The sequence below is a fragment of the Agelaius tricolor genome, unplaced genomic scaffold (genome assembly GCF_023055355.1).
Source record: "Agelaius tricolor isolate 1412-34295 unplaced genomic scaffold, bAgeTri1.0.p SCAF_17, whole genome shotgun sequence".
Taxonomy (NCBI): domain Eukaryota; kingdom Metazoa; phylum Chordata; class Aves; order Passeriformes; family Icteridae; genus Agelaius; species Agelaius tricolor.
In genome coordinates this window covers 6,172,592-6,189,358 of record NW_027269277.1, presented here as the reverse complement: position 1 = coordinate 6,189,358, position 16,767 = coordinate 6,172,592, and the positions used below count along the sequence as shown (strand labels likewise).

General features: G+C 58.1%; 1 protein-coding gene across 4 annotated transcripts in view; it reads left to right on the top strand.

Annotated features, from left to right (window-relative positions):
• STARD8 (StAR related lipid transfer domain containing 8) overlaps positions 1-16,767 on the top strand; it is a 50,888-nt gene that overhangs the window by 8,556 nt on the left and 25,565 nt on the right. The window contains exons 1-2 of one of the 4 annotated variants that reach the window (XM_071442243.1): positions 578-729; positions 2,927-2,960. In XM_071442243.1, the coding sequence (XP_071298344.1) occupies positions 685-729; positions 2,927-2,960 (79 nt within the window). In that variant the 5' untranslated portion in view covers positions 578-684. Of the gene's footprint in view, positions 1-577; positions 730-2,926; positions 2,961-7,109; positions 7,499-12,244; positions 12,429-16,767 lie in introns of those variants that run through there. The other 3 variants (XM_071442239.1, XM_071442240.1, XM_071442245.1) reach the window with 3 other exon arrangements.

Here is a 16,767-nt window from a genome sequence, read left to right as displayed (position 1 = left end):
AATGTTTGTGACTTGATCTGTTATTGTGGCACTTGTGATGATGTTTGCAGAAGGCAGATAAGGAGCTGTGAATAGCTGCAGTGAAGGGCTCAGATATATTTGATGGCTGGGAGGGTTCCCCTGTGTTGTTTGCCCCCAGCAGGATGGCCCTGGGTGATGCTGCTCTGCTGTGCCCGTGGCTCAGCAGCACCTGAGCACCAGGGATGGCACCACGGCTGGGTACACCTTGTGCCTGCAGAGGAGAGCGCCAGGAGCTGCCAGCCAGCTCAGGCAGGACCGGAGTGACAATCTGAACCGTCCAGATTTGGGTTTCTAACGTCCTACATGTGCCTTTGACAGCCCAAACCCCTCTTCTCCCGCTCTGGAGTGCCGGTCACCCCTCGCCCCTTCCCACTGCCTGCGAATGGGAGCAGCTCGGGTGCGTTCCAGGCAGGAAGGAAAGCCTGGAGCTGTTTAAAACTCGCAATCTTCAGGGAATTTCAATGGCGTCCAAGCCCGTTCCCAACCAACTGAATAACGGTGCAGGGTTTGAATGCTGGCCCGCCTCCGCCGCCGCCGGCCGCTCCTCCCTCGGCGCCGCCCGCACCGGGCTCTGCCGGCTCCGCCGCCGCTGCGCTGCCATGGGGGTGCCGCGGGGGGCTCTCCCCGCGCTCTAGGGGGGTCTGCCGGGCCCCCCGGCACATCATGCCATTGCTGGACTTCTTCTGGGCTTGCTTCAAAAGAGCCAAGGTAGGGGAGCGCTCTGTCCGTCGCTGACACGCTCCGCTTTGCGAAGCCTCGGCAAGGGGCGCTGGGGACGCTCCCCGGCGGTGTCGGCGTCTGCTCCGGGGGTGTCGTGCCCGCGAGAGGGTTTAATTTTGGCTGGGCCGTGTGTAGGTGCGCTGGTCCCTGTGCCCTGAGCTCTCCGCTGCCCTTTCCTGGGTCACCGTGTCCCGGCAGCGACAGCCCTGGGCGGGCAGGGGGCTGTGCCCGGCGAGCTGCGCTCTCTGTGTGTCTGTCTGTCTGTGTTTTTGTGTGCGTGTGCCCACCCTCAGCCCCCCGAGGTGGTCAGCCCATGCCAGGAGGGTCCTGCCGTGCCTGCCTGCATGGTGTGGCCGGGCTGGGACATCCTTCCCAGCCCAGAGGCTCAGGTCACCCGTGCCGTGGCTGTGGGACCGTGGCCAACCTGGAGGATCAGGGCAGCTCTGAGCAGGATGACAAAGGAGCAACAAGGCCAAGGGCTCCCAGCTTTTCATTTCCTGCAGCAGCAGTTCTCATGGGGTGACATCTGAGATTTTTCTTTAGCGTTTAATTCATCTGTCACCTTAATAACAAACAACTCTCCCTGCCTCTTCCTGATCACTGTTGGTTTATTGTGTCCCAGCCTATGCAGTGTGGTGGGAGGTGAGCTGGAGAGATTGTGGAGTTATAGTTAGTGTGAATTTCAGGAGCTTCAGAATTGGGAAAAGTGTTAAAATCCCTTTTCAGACAGTGCTGTACACCGGGCTGTGCTGGGTGAGTGGATCTGCTGTGGTGAAATGAATGTGGAATGCACGCTGTCCCCCCGGGCTTTCAGTGTGCAATGCTTAAAATAGTTGAGTCTAAAAATGACATTTGTGAAATTCATTGGTAATATTAGTGGCTGTCTTGTCCCTGCTGTCTCATCCCCGCTGTCTCTAGAGAGCTTAGCTGTCCTCATTAACCCTGTTTGTCCCTGTGTGCTGCCTGTTGGCATTGCCATCGTACTGGTGGTGGCAGGGACAGTGACACCGGGTCTTGCATGGCCACTGGCACAGCTGCAGCTTGGGATGGCTCCAGCCTGGCCTGCACAGATTCTAGTGCCCATGGGTTTCAGTCCCAAGCACCCAGCAGTCCCCTGCCTTCAGCCCGTGTCTTTGGCCCAGCGTGGGGTCTGGTGGCCCAGCTGGCCAGGGCACCACCCTCCTGGTTGCCTTCAGTGGCCTCCTGTAGGGCTGAGCCTTCTGCTTCAGCCTGGACCCGCTCTCCTCCCCATGCCAGCGCTGCTCAGCTGCTCACCACCAACAGGCGAGGAATTCTCACCTTCCTTGCTGAGGAATTTCTTAAACAGGGAGAAACGTGCTGGGCTCTGTCTGTGGGATTAAAGTTTTCCAGGCTAAATGAGGTGGATCTGTGGCTGGTGGAAGATTTCATGGGAAAAGGAAGGTGAGGGAACAGATTGGGCAATGCCAAAGGATCCAGAGGAGCTGGGTGACCCCCGCTGTGGACAGGGGCATGCTGTGAGATCCAGCAATGACCCAGCCCTGGTGATGGCACCCCTCGGGCAGGCAGGGCTGGGGAAGCACAGCAGCAGGGACGTGGTTAAGCCTGGCTTTCCTGGGCCAGCTCAGCCCTGCTGCCCCGGCAGGAAGAGGGGTCCTGGGGTCCGTGGGAAAGCCGGGCTCGTCCTGCGGCGCATTCCTGCGGTGATCCCGCGGGGCAGCAGCACTGGAGGGGCTCAGTCTGCACCCAGACAGGGACTGGGGACCCTCCTGGGCTCTGGGCTCACCTTGGGACCAGGAATGGGGACCTTCTGCTGCTCCTCCACTCTGCAAAGTGCTGCTGTGTCCCAAGTGCTGCCCTGCTGCTCTGAATCCCGTTTCTTGTGGCTTCCCTCGGGAGCCGGGTTGGTGGGTGCCAGCTGGGCACTCCATCTTTGCCTGGTGCTCAGGGCCCTTGGGAGTGCCAGTGGTGTTTTACAACCAGTGGGGTGTTGCCCTTGGGAGAAGCCTTTGCCAGGGCCCCAAGCATCATTGCTTGTTCCAGCTCTGGGCCAGCACTGCTGGTCTCAGGTCACTTCTGGGCACAGGGAGGCTGGAGCAGGGAGCAGGGACCAAGCCCAGATATGAGGGGCAGCATTCCACAAATGTGAGAATTAAAATGATTTAAAAAATTATTTTTGGTTTTTTTTCTTTCTTTCTTTTCACAGAAATTCACGTTGTTAGAAGATAAAAAAGATGCAGGTAAGCTGCAGCAATAATCTTTGGGGCAGGAGTGCCCTTGCTGTTAAACAAGGGCAGGTGAGCAGGGATCATGGGAAGAACAATGTCCCCTTGCTGGGTTCTTCTGCCAGCAGTGTGATTTCTCCCCAAAACTGTTATTTTCAAGAGAATATATTTGCAAAGAGACCTTGGTTACTTTTCAGGTCCTCTTGTCTTTGTGGTGAGCAGCTTTGTGCTCAGCAGACAATGCCATGGGGAGCTCCAGAGCCTTGGCACTGCAGTGCCATGGGCAGGAAGGGCACCCCTGGCTCGGACACCCCAGCTTTGTGTGCCTGGGTGTCTCAGCCATGACTGTGGGGCAGGAGGGACTGGCAGTGCAGCTGCAGGCTGATCCTGGGGGTTGTGCACAGCTGCTGCCGCCCTGATCAGAACTCTGCCAAGGTGGGGGCACAGGCTGAGGATGGGGCTGCCCTGCCATGAGGGGTTTGTGGGGCTGGGGAGGCTGGTGGGGGTCTCTGGGAGCAAGAGGAGGAGGAGGAGGAGGGGGAGGGTGTGTGTGCCAGCAGCACCAGGAAGCAGGGATGGGGATGGGGACGGGGCTGTGGCAGGGGGGCAGAAGAGCCTTTCCTCATCCCACTGTTGGTGCCTTGGGGGTCTTTGTGCAGGGACACCCCCAGAGTCAAACCTGTCCCATCCTATACAGGGTGTCACATGGCTCTGGTGGCCCTGGAAGTGGAGGTACCTGGAGCTGGGGTGGCTCTGTTGCTTTGGGCACAGGGCTCAGGACATGCCCTGTGGATGGCTCTGGTGTTGGAGGTGGGTGCAGTGGGGCTGCCCACACTGCTCTCTGGAGCCCTGGCACCATGGAAAGGGAACCCACTGTACAGGGAGCCCATGGGATGTGCCTGGGGATCTCCAGGCAGTTCCCTGCCCGAAGGGTGGTGCACTGAGGGCCTCTTGTTTTCAGGCACATAGGGGTGAAGTGAGCTCTGAGTCTGGCTGGTGAGAGCCCAGAGCACAGGAGAGCTCTGGGTAACAAAAGGTGCTTTGTGAGAGAGCCCCAGAGGTATCTTGGGTGGTCTCTGGCCCTTGCACGGGAGAGATTAAGAACATAAAAGTCAAGAGTTAAAGAGCCCTGTGGAAGGGAAGGGGTAGGGAAGGCTCCTATGGATCACACTGTGACTGGGATTTTGGGGCAAAAAATGTTTTTAGGGTTTTTTTCCCCTTGGTTAAAACTGCCTGTAGAATCCAGGTCTGTCCTGATGAAGGCTCAGTGACACTCACATGACCCCAGCTGACACCTGCCTGTCACATGTCCCTGTCCCAGCTCTGGCTGCTGGAGGGATGCTGGGTGGCCATGGGCTCTGGGGGCAGGAGGAGCGGGAGCCTCGTGTCCTGAGCAGCTGCAGAGTTTCTCACTGTGGGATTTGTCACCTGTGACTTGATGTGATGATGGAGCCATAGCAGCTCCTGGTGTCACTGTGACCTGCAGCAGCACAATGCCTGGGGCAGGCTGGGGTTCTCCCTTTCCCATGGATTACACTGGACCAGCCTGCAGGGGGGTTGTGCCCTCCACTGGGAAGGGGCCAGGGCAGGTCCTTCTGTCCTCTTCACTCATTGTCCCCAGATGATGCTCAAACAAAGGGGGCATTCAGGCTGTGGGCTTGGGGATACCATTCCCTTCCCTTATGATGATTTTCAGTCACTTTGGATGGGTGGCACGAGGACTCCCAACACAGTACATGAGGCAGGGTGGAGATGGTTCTGCTTTATCCCAGCAGCTCTTGGTGAAGTGTCTCTTCCATCAATTCCCAGAGCTTGCCTCTGACTTTCCCCCTGCAGCACTGCTGCTCTCCCAGCACACCTGGCTGACTCCCTGGGCTGTTTTCCAGGCATGGACAGACCCACTCCCAGCCCCTCTTTGGAGCTGTGGTTGTGCTGCCACAGCCCCTTCCCTGAACATTGGCTGGATGAGGTCATTAGAACACCTGGGTATGCCATGGCAGCTCCTACAGTGACGGTGGAAAACAACTTGGATTTCATCTGCCCTCTTGGAGGTGATGTTTCAGCCGTGGAGCACATGGGGACTCCTGTGTCCCTGCTCTCCCTCCTGCTGCCCTGCTTTGCATCAAAGCCCTCCCTGGCCCACCCTGCAGTCCCCTCGGATGCATGGGACTCAGAGCCCCTGCACAGCCCCAGACTAAACCACTGGAACAATCCCAGCTGGGTCAGGTTTCCATGGATTTCCTAACCCTCTGTTTCCTCTCCAGCATTCACTTCCCATGTATTGTTCTGGACTGAGCAGAAAGGAAAAGCTTGAAGAAAGGAAAGGCTCACAGCCTGGCCATGCACCTGAAAACTGCATCCTCAGAATAAATTCCTACCAACAGCAGCAGCAGGCCCCTCCAAAAGGGATTGGGAGGTGCTCTGCCCATGTCACAGAGCAGTGGCTCCTCTTGCTGCTCAAGGACAGGGACAGAGCTGGTGGCTCCTGCCAGCACAGCCAGACAGTGGTGTCACAGTGGTGACATTGCAGCATTTCAGGGTGGGCTCCTGTGGCTGGATGTGGTGAACTAATAGGGAAAAGCAGCGCAAGGGACTCGGCTGAACTTTTGCCCCTGCATGAAATAATAAGGTTGTATTTACTCAGCATCTGGATCACCGAAAATAACCTGCTAAATTTAGCTGTTGTTGATGTGTTGTCACAGCTGAGCTGTTCTTCTCTCCTTGCACAAAAATCTCTTGCACTGGCTTGGTGGGTTTGTGGCTGAGCACAAGGCCCCGTCCCTCACCTGACCTGATCCCATGACTGTGGTTCCCTGGGTTTGGGGACAGAGGCAGAGACTGGGATCTGATTTTGTCATTGTCTGAATGTGTTGGAAGGGAAAGGGGCTGGGGCTGGCAGGCCCTGGGGTCTGTGGGTGTGCAGGGGCTGCAGCTCTTAGCACTGGGGCCATGCTCTGGCTGTGGCATCAGAGGGGACCCATGGAGTGAGTGGGACGCTGGATGGAGCAGCAGGGACCCATTCTGGGCACTTCTGGGACTCCTTGAGAAACTGCTGCTCTTACATGGTGGAAAAGGCAGTCATGGGGCTGGGTGTGGGTCAGAGCTCTGGGAAGTAGAAAAGCTGAACCGAATGTGATTATTTGTGGTTTTGGTGGGACATGTGATGAGGGGATTCTGTGCTGCTCCTTCCTCTTCCTCTTCCCTGCCCTCCTGGGTTCAGGCTTGGCTGGTGAATCACCAGTTCTCATTCTTGTGTCCCTCTGCCTATAAAATTTGTGTAGCTCTGACCCCCTGATGACTGCTGCAGTGACAGAGACCCCTCCCCCAGCTCAGCTCCTTCCTTCTGGGCTTTAATTCCAGGGCTGGAAGTTTTCCCATTTCCTGTAGCTAACAAAATACAGATTCCCCCCTCTGGACAGCAGGATCCGCTCACAGGTTGGGGGATTTTCTTTGAAGGCCAGAAAGGAAGAGCCTGGGTTAGAGAGGACGTTTTTCTGTGTTGGTGAGCTTCAGAGCACGTGGGAAGTGCAGGGAATGAGCTGGGAAAAGGCTCCTTTAGCCACCTCATGCCCGGAGTGTCGCCAAGTTTTTCCCATGGCAGCAAGGAGCGACTGAGACTGACTGGAAAGTAACTGCAGGCAGGAAAGTACATTTCTATCTGCATCCTCGGGTGGTTTGCATGAGACTGAAAGTAGCGAGAGGGAAGTTCTGAGTGTGGTCATTTGAAATTACTGAAATTACCATGAGAAAATACACCGAAAACTGGTGGAAAGGTTTGGCTGGGCAATGGTTTTTCTTTGGTCAGAACTTGGACATGCAAACTGCCTTAACATGCACAGGAAGGTAATCCTTGTGCCTGAAGTAGCCCCTCAGTCCTTCTGGGGAAAGCTGGTGCAAAGGGGGCAGGCATGGGTCTGGGGGAGCCTCCTGGGGCTGTGTGATGCTCACCGGAGTTTGTTTTCAAAGCCGAGAGGTCAGATGGGGAAAAAGCAGTGTGAGGTGTTGGCAGGCCAGTCTGATCACGTTAATTCCTTCCATTCTTAATGAAGAACCCCTGAGCCCTGCCCGGCGCGTCCGCAGGGCTTTGAAACATCCGCCCGCCCCCGGGAGCGGAGGCGGCAGCGGAGCGGGGGTGACTCAGTTTTGGGGGGGTGCAGGTGGAACACGTGGCTCAGCATCAGCTTCACCTCGGCCCCTGGTGATGCCCGAGCCTTGGGGACGGGGCTGAGCGGAATCCCAGGTCCCGGGGATGCTGCGGGACCAACCGGGGCGAGCTCTTTCCTCGGCCGGAGGCGCGGCCGGGGGGGCTCCGCCGGGGCTGCGGGGAACGGGCGGAAGGGGAGCGGGCGTTCCCCGGGAGCGGCCCTGGTGCCGTGCCCGCATCCCTGCGGGTGAGGAGCCGCAGCTCGCCCGTCCCGCCGGAGCAGCGATGGGTCGCCGGGACGGGGCTGGGGTCGCGGCTCCGCGCCGGGGCTCCGGGCGCTCCCTGGGGCTGCGGCTCCGCCGCGCCGCGGCCGCGGCTCCGTGCGGGGGGAGACGGCGCGGGCGGGCAGGTGAGTGCGGGGCCGGGGCTGCGGGGCCGAGCCTGGGGCTGCAGGGGCTGCAGGGGCCAGCCCGGTGCGGGGCTGCGATCAGCCCGGGGCTGCGGGGCCAGCCCGGTGCCGGGCAGCGGCGGCAGCGGGGCCGGCCCGTTCGCTGTGCGGCGGGCGAGGGACGGGGCTGGCGCAGGGTGGGCTCCGTGCGGGTCAGTGCGGTGGGCGCAAAGGGCAGATCACAGACAGGGGATGAAGCTCACTGAGGGGCGCGGGCTCTGCTTTCCGTCCAAACCCGAGCGGTTTTGGTGGTGTTCTGGGCCGTGCCCGGCTGTCTGTCGTGTCTGAGTGATGCCGGTCACAAAGCCGAGGCGGGGACTGTTCTGAGCCGACAGGTAAAGCAAATGATCCTCTCGAGGGTCGGTCAGGTGAAAAGAACTTCCACTTTTCATCAAAGAAAGAGCATTATTTTGTATTTGATAACGTTTTAATGTTGCTTGTATCAGTCATTTTGTCGAGGCTGTGAAAATGCTTAAGGAGTTCTTGTTCATTTGGAACTCGGGTGCTAAAACTGGTTTGATGTGGCTTGTAAAGATGCCTGTGATAACAGGGTGTGGGTAATGATCTTGAAAGCCATTTATTTTGGGTTCCGTGAAGGAGGAACTGCTGCTGCCTGCTTTCTCCATCGGCTGTGATGCTTAGTGAACAATTCCACCTCACACCTGGAGATTCATTCTTTCTGCTGATAAATGATCCCTTCAGGAATGGCCCAAATCACGCAGGGTGGACAGGGGCTATTCCTCAGGGATGAGAAGATAAGCTTAATTTGTTGTAGGCGAGGGGGAAGTGGAGTTCTCTAAAGATCTCCCACTTCCAGACCCCGTGCCAGTGACATTGCCTGGCTCAGACCTGGCACTTGTGGCAAGTTGTAGCCAGGGGCTGTTTGCCCCATGGATCAGGGGGGACAGGATCTCCTGTAGGGGACAGGAGATCATTTTGGGATCATCCACATGAGAGCAGGGAGCACAGATCCTCTCTGGGGTCTCCTGGAGGGTCTGTGGTTGCTCCCAGGAGCCAGCCCTGCCAGGAAGACTTTCACAAGATTGCTTGGCATCCTGTCTCTTTCCACACATGCTGGTAACCCCGTGCATGCTTCCAAGGATGGACCAGAATGGAAAACCACATTCTTTGACTTGCAAAGCACTACCTTTATCTTTGGGACCACAGCCCACTTGCCTTGCCGTGTGTCCCCCGAGCAGCCCTGCAGCCCCTTGTGCCCCTTGGTGGGCCTGTCTGGAGGCAGGAGCAGCAGCAGTAATCCCCCCACCCCTGCTGTGATGAGAGGAAGCTCTGACTCGGGTGGGTGAGGCAGGAACAGTGGGATAATGGAGCTGGTTGCTCATCACTTGCCAGCATTTTGCCTTCCAGGAGCTGGGGGCTTTCTGCTCTGCTCCAGCAGTGGCCACATAATCCAGATTCCTCGGGTAAATTCCTGCTGTTTCTCCCAGATCTGTGGCTGCTGTTTTAATTGCCTGGAGCTCCAAGGCAGACACAGGACCCTTGTTGCACAAACCCAGCTCCATGAATGATGCTGTTGTGTGTGTCTCTGAGCTTCTCTTTTCCTCCCTCTCGCCCTCCTCCTTTGGAAGCCGGGGAATTCAGCACTGCTGAGATCCTGCCTGCTGTGTTCATGCAGCTGGCAGCACAGCTCCAGCTGCCATTTCGGGTGTGCCAGTCGACCTCTTTCCCCTGATTTCCCTCTCATGAAGGACATTGAAGCCATCCTCCTCTTGGCTGGAGCTGGTTTGCTCCCTTCCTGCTGGTGTGAGGCCAGCACTGGAACATCCCTGTGGTCCTGGAAGCTCCAGGTGGATGGGCAAAGGTGGTTTCTGGGCTCTGTGCTGCAGATTCATTGTTTTCAGAGGTGTTAGGGATGCCCTGTGGGCCTGGGGCTCCCTGTGGGATTTGCTGGGTACCCTGTGGTTGGAAGGGCTGAAGTGGCAGGACCTGGGTGATGCTTTTAGGGCTGGGGATTGGGAAAAGCCAAAAGGTGTTCTGCACCAGGGTGGCTGGACAGAGATAAATAGGGCATCCCAAGGTGGGCAGGGATGCCAGTACAGGCTGGGCCAGCTCTGCCAGGGGGTGGCACCCTTCATGAGAAAATAACATGAGTTTCTCCCGTTCTCCGTCTACAGCAGTGGAAAAACAGGAGCCATGGATAATGCATTAGCAGGGTAGGAGTCCTCTGGCAGCTGGATGTGACACACATGGCCCAGACCCCCATCGCCTATGGGTGCCTTTTGGGGCTCTGTTTGTATTTATATGCCTGAAAGAAAACTGTAAGCTTTTTCTCCCCCCAGTTTATTTGAGTTGTTGGAAAGATCAGCAGTGAAAAGGCTGTTATGTGCTGGAGCAGGCTGTGTCCGGGGGGTGCCTGCGTTCCCCTTCTGCGGGGGGTTCCCAGCTGGAGCAAATGTGCTCTTCCCGTGGATTCTGAGTGGGTTTTTGTCCCTTTCCGCCGTTTCCTTGCTGTGACTCTTCCGGGGCTTTCATGAACCGGGGGCAGCAGAGGGATCCGTGTCCCTCAGGGTGTGAGGGGGTCGCGCTTTGGCACCCCCGGGCCCCGCCTGGCAGCGGCCGCCCCCGCTGCCCCCGCCGCCGCTTTCCAGCTCAGCGTCTCCGCGAGATTTCCTGCTCTTGCCTCCACACCCTCCCTTGTTCCTGCTTCACGCAAGGAACGAGCGCAAAAATGCCTGAAACCTCTGATCCCGGAGCTTTTCCAGTGGCCGTCACCGTGTGGGGCCACCCGGGTGAAACAACCATCCCGGCTGTGCCGGGGTGCTGCCTTTGGGGGTCAGCCAGCACTCCAAGGCTCTGCGTTTCCAGAACCTCTGCTCGCCCTCTGTCCCTTTTTGTCCCCTCCCCATGAGCCAAGGAGCCGGACTGTGGTGAGGCTGGGACTTGTGGGGGGTCAAGGCTCGCCTGGGTCCTGACACCCGGATCCCCCTGACCCCTCCTCTGCCCGGGGTGCTCACAGCCTAAATGACCTCCCAGCGATCCCCCCCCGATCAAGAGCTTGTCCCTGCGCTGGGGCTGACCCCGGGGGGCACCGGCTGCCTGCTGTCACCCCCTGCCACCCCCTGGCCGCCCCTCGGGTCCAGCTGGCGAGGGGCTCTCACGCACAAAGCTGCGGGAGGAGTTTGCAGCCAACAAGGGGCGCATTGAGCAGCCTGTGCCGAGTCCCTTCCCTCCGCGGGGAGAGCCAGGGCAGGGGGGGCTGTGGCGGGGCAGAGGTTGGTGGGAGGAGAGTCAGGAGCTTGGGAAGGAAGGAAGGAGATGTGCCTCTCAGACTATGAAAACAATGGGGAAAAATCCTGTTTTTTAACTTGATTCTCCCGTGTTGGGAGCTTGGGCGTCCCTCCAAGCAGTGATTTCCAGAGGAAAGGTGGTTTCTGGCATCCTTGCAATGTACCTGGTCTCCTGCTTTTCTGGTCATCCCATCCCAGATCACTGCCTGTCTCCATCTCACCCTCTGCCTCCTCTGCCTCTCCCTCCTTGCTTGGGCTGGTGCTTCCTGGCCCCCAGCCCTTTCACCTCTCATTACTCACAAAAATTTCATCCTTCAACTCCATTTTAAGCACCGTTTTTCCCTCTTGCAAATCACCTGTGGCTGTGCCCCTCTGGTGTGACAGGAGTGTGTGGTCCAGAGCCAGGTTGTGAGAGGTGTGTGCCATGAAGAAGGTCCTCCTCACTCTGTGCTGTTGGAATACTAACTACAGAGCAGTGCAAGGGGATTTTTGGGGACAGTAATAACTACAGAGCAGTGCAAGGGGATTTTTGGGGACATGAGTCCCTGCGAGCAGCCCCACTGCTCCTCTCAATGCCTCCCTGTGGCTTCCACTCCAGCTGTTCCATCTGCTGGCTCTGACCACAGGGAGAGCTGGGGACAGCCAGGTGTGTCCAGAAATTGTCCTGGGGCTCCTGTTTGTGGGGGGAACAGCCTGAGGGATCCCTGTGTGTGCTCAGCCCTGCGGGGAGGTGGCAGCTGTTGGTGTCCCCATCCTGCAGCCCCACGGGCCAGGCCAGGCCCTGCAGTTGCTGCTGCCAGTCTGGGAGTGGAGGGGGAGGGATGGATGTGCTGGGGGGACACAGGGGCCTGGGGCACTGCGGGACATGGACAGGGCTTGGGGTTCCACTGGGTTCCACGTGTGGCACAGAATCACAGAATGGTTTGGGTGGGAAGGGACCTTAAAGTTTATCTCATTCCCTCCTCTGCCATGGGCAGGGACACCTTCCATTATCCCATTGCTCCAAGTCCCATCCAACCTGGCCTTGGACACTTCCAGGGATGGAGCAGCCACAGCTTCTCTGGGCAACCTGTGCCAGGGCCTCCTCGCCCCCACAGGGAGGAATTTCACCCCAACTAACCCTTCTCTTTTTCAGTGAGAGGCCATTCCCCCTTGTTCTGTCCCTCTATCCCTTGTCCCAAGCTCTCCTGGAGCCCCTTTAGGCACTGGAAGGGTCTCCAAGGTCTCCCTGCCTGGCTCCATGGCAGAGGGGTTCCAGGAGGTTCCAGGTTCCATCTCCATGTCCCCCTTCCCCGGCAGCGGCCGATGAGGCACCGGGGAGCCCCCGCCTCTCCAGCCCGGGGCCGGGGCCGGGGCGGTCCCGGGGGCGGCGGGCGGATCCCGGGGCGGGCGGTGCAGGGCATGGGGAGGCGGATCCCAGGGATGGGGGCCGGATCGCGGCGATGGGGAGGCGGATCCCGGGCGGTCCCGCGGCACAGCCCCGCACCTGCCGCTCACACCGACAACAGCCGGAGCGCCGGCTGGCACTGCCGGGCCCGGCCACCGGGCCCCCCCTGCGCCTCCCATCTCCTCCAGAGCCCGCTGTCCTCCCCATCCCTCGACAGGTCCCCCGAGAGCGCGGCCGGACGGGGCACAGCCACGAGGTAAATGGGGAACCTGGGGATGGGTGCGGGGGGTCAGTGCAGAGGAGGAGGAGGTGGGTTTTGGGGGAAAGCACCCAGCAATCTGCTGTCTTTGGGCTGTGCTCCGATTGTTGCACAAGCATGGCAGAATCCCTTCCTGAAATCACTTCCAGCTCTGTGTGTAGTGGAGTGAGTCGACAGGGAGTGACGGAGAGATACAGTGGCCTCAAGTTGTGCCGGGGAGGTTTAGTTGGCTATTAGGAACAATTTTTTCTCTGAAAGGACTGTCCAGCCGTGACACAGGCTGCCCGAGGCAGTGGTGGTGTCACTGTCCCTGGAGGGGTTTAACAGCTGTGCAGCTGTGGCACTTGAGGATATGGATTAGTGGTGGCCTTGGCAGTGCTGGGCTCGGTGGTCACAGTGGGTTTTCTAACCCGAATGAGATTCTGTGATTCACCTGTGGCTCCAGCAGCACCGGGATGCCCCAGGTGGGATGGGCGTGCTCTGGCACCAGTGTCCCTGTCTGGACGGACTCGGTGCCTGGAGGAGGTGGCTGTGCTGCAGGCAGGGAGGATGAGGAGTTTGGAGCTGGTGTGCAGCTCCTGACAGCCTCGTGCAGTAACTGGATCCCCCTCTGTCCTCCCGGGCTGAGTCACGGCCGTGTGTGGGGCGAGAATCCGCGGCTGCCTCTGGATCAGCCGGTTTGGGTTCGGCACGTTCGGCTCCGGCTCAGCAATGCTGACCCACACACGGCTGGCAGGGCTCAGGAGGGATGGGGGTTTGGGCCACCCGCCTTTCCCCAGGGCTCCTCCTCACCTCCTCTGCCTGGGATAAGTGCACGCAGCCTGGTGGCTGGGAAGGCATGGATTTGCCATCTGTCAGGGGACTCCACATCAGGCCCTCTCACTGCAGCGGGGGAGGCTGGGCTCTGAGTCCTGGTTTTCAGTGCCATGGGCACGTTTGTGGCACGTTGGTTCCTTTGGAGGCTGGGCTCTGAGTCCTGGCTTTCAGTGCCTGGGCACGTTTGTGGCAGGTTGGCTCCTTTGGAGCCCTTTGTCGTTGTAGGGAGGGGTGGGTTTGCTGTGCCTGTGTCATTTGTCACACTGTGACCCAGCAGTGCTCTGGGGAAGCGTGCTGCCAAGGTGAGAGGCTGCTTCCTCTGGGGCTCTTTGATGTGCCGAGCTCAAACACCAGCTCTTTGTGTGTTTGGATTTGTGGTTTGTGTTCTGAAATGCTCTGTGTGCCGAGGGCAGCAGAGCCTCTTCTACTTAAAGACCTTTGTACAGTCCCTGGGTGTTGGAGTGCATATTGTGAATTTTTGGCAGAAATCCACACTCTTTTCCTCTTGCATACGTGAACTGTTATCAATGGCTGTGCCTTTTTCTGTTTGCACTCTCACCAAAGCCCAGCTGAGGAGGTGGCTGTGCAGCCACCCCTTGCTGCTCTTGGCATGTGTGTGCCAACAGGAGCAGGGGCCACGGCTCAGCTCACATCCCATCAGTCTCCCTCTATTCTTGCAGGGGAAAAAATCAGCTCCCACCCTTATCCTGACAGCATTTTCTGTGTGTGGCAAAACACAAAGTTCCAGCACGGAGCAGGTATCAACGCTCCTTCTGAGGAGCAGCTCACGTTCCTGCCATGTGCTCGCACTTCCTCCAAGAAATCTTTTCCTGATAAAAGACTGAGTGCATAAATCCAGCCGTGCTTCTGTTGAGAATTCCTTGTCTGCATCGCCTCCAGTGCCCAAACCCCAGTGTGTGTTCACAGGACAGGCTGCCAGTGCTTCAGTTTCGTAAGAGAACAAAATGTGGTTGTGCCCAAGGGCACGTCAGTACTTCCCTTACTAATTTCAAAAAGATTTGAGGGTTCTCAAAGTCAATTGAAGTGAGTGGGAGAACGAAAGGTCACCCTTTCCCCGAGGGCATGCTGAGGCTGCTGCGTGACTTTGGGCAGAAGGACCAAGCCTGGAAGTTGGCTGGCACTGAAGGGTGCAGGCAGTGCTGAGGATAAATCACTGCCAGTAGAGAGAAGAATGAAATCTCCTTCCTTTAAGTGATCACCCCGTGTAAAGCCTGGGACAGTTTGCCTGTTGCAGGGGTTTGGGATTTGCCTTTGCCCTCAGTGTGGCTTTGCAAAGGCTTTTGCATTTGGTGTCTGTGGGATTTTAATCCCCAAATTCAGGCAGGGTCTGCAGGGAAGGGAATGCCTCTGGAGTAGTTGCTGTGGCCTTGATGCATGGGGAGCTGAGGGGTCCTGTGGTGTGGTGGGACCAGGGGTCAGAGCATTCCCTAACACGGGGGTCTCCTTTCCTCCCCCCAGCCCCATAGCAGAGATGTTGCTCCATCCCTTCTGCCCACTGGATTTGGTGACAAGGATTACCAGAGCCCAGGGATGAAAGCTGAGCTAGTTTTGTGCATGTAAAAAGCTTTAGAAGTGGCATGGGGGCTGTAAAAGCTGAGATGCTGCTGGTCTGCCAGTCTTCCCATCCCACAGTGTGTCCATGCTGGTCCTGCTGCAGCAGCAATGGTACTCCAAGGCAAGAGGAGCCACGGGGAGTTACAGCTCCCCAAACCATGTCACACGTTTGCTGAGCATGGGAATGTCTCCCTGGAACTTGGGGTTTCTTATTTCTCAACTTCCCTTTTTGCATGTGGTGTTCCACCCCTGCAGGGACGTGTGACAGAGTGTCTGGGGGGGTTTAGCCCTGGAGGAAAGCTGTGCTGGAAAGTGGCTGGAGCCTCCAGGGGCTGGTGGCCAGGGCAGAGGAGCTGCTGTGAACCTTGGAGCAGAGCTCTGGAGGGGACTGGCACATTCCAGCGAGGCCGGGGGTCTCGGCAGGTTAATGATTGAGCTGCTCTGGCCCTTTGGCTCCTGCCATTTGCAGAGGCACCTCGGCAACATGGGAACCTTTCCAGGCTGCTGGGGATTTAAAGAGACAGGGTCTGTCCCTACATTTCCAGTAAGAGGATGCTTTTTTTGTGCTCTTCTGCTGATGGCCTCTGGATTTTTGTTACCTGTTTGCCTTGTGATTCACTGCGTGTGTTACCTGCATGTCCTGCAGGAGGAGCATTGTTGGTGTGGAGCTGTGCTGCCCATTCCAGGCTCATCACCCTCTCCCTGATAATGCAGGTGTGACCCTGATCCCACAGGATGTGGCTTTTCGTGGGTCTCCGTGTGCCCCCTACCTCTGGGTGCTGTGACACCCATGGGTGGCTGTGTCCCCAGCCTGCTGCTGTCCCCTGCAGCTGCTGGGTTAATCATTGACAGGTCCCCGTGCCACGTGGGCACTGGCCTGGCTGTTTGCAGAACCCTTATCAGCACGGGGCACTTGTCACCCGTGCCAGTTACGGGCAGAGCAAACGTTAACGGCAGGGCTGGGAACAGCTTCAGCAGCTCAGGGACCTTCCCCAGGGCTCAGCCACTTCCTCTCCCACTGCACATGGAATCCCAGCAGGGCTGCAGTGTCCAAGCCTGGGGGTCCACAGGGGAGATAGGCTGGTGGGGTGGTCAGGATGAGCCCTGGAACATTTGGCTTCTGGCGTGGTCCTGGGATGAACATCTGGATTTCCATGGGTGCTGCAGCCAAGGCTTGGTCCTGTTGCTTAAGTGAGAGCAGGAGCTGGTGGCTTCTCCCAGGGTGTCCTGGTGCTGAACCTGAGGGGTCCTGTGTGCCCCAGCCTGGGGGATCTCCTGCCCTGCGGGTGCAGGGGGAAAGGACAAGAAAGCTGGCATTTAAAGGGAAAAGGAAGAAAAACGGAAAAGGAGTGAAGAGGACGAGGCTCTGCTGGCAGTGCTGAAGGCTGGGCTGGAGCAGGGGTGGTTCTGAGGCTGCAGGTGGGGTTTGCTCTGTGGGGTTTCAGAGGGCTGGCTGCTGGCCTCTGCTGCTCCTGCTGAAACTGGAACTGACCCTGGGCGGGAGTGTCACAAGGCTGCACGACAGTGCCCACAGCAGTGACGCACAGGGCACCTGACCTCGTGTCATCAGTGTCATTGGGCAAGAGCAGGATGTCTGGGCAGCCAGGGCTGGTGCTCCAGCTCTGTTTTTCCAGGCAGAGGGTTGCCCCACGGCCTCCAGACACCTTCCTGAGCAAATCCCAGGATGGCTGTTGCATGGAGAGAGCCACTGGCATGAGCCTCCTGGGGACAGACACACTGGGGGCACACATGGGTTGTGGCTGTGTGAATTCTCCTGGTATGAAGTCCTGGGAGCTGTGGTGCTGCTTTCTTGGTAGCAGCAAGGATGTAGGATGCAGTGGTTCTCTCCCATCTAAAGATAATGGACATACACAAAGTGCAAAATCAGGGAGAAGGCAGAGATTGCCTCTCTTCTCCAGGCAGGTGATCTCTCTGCTGCTGAACC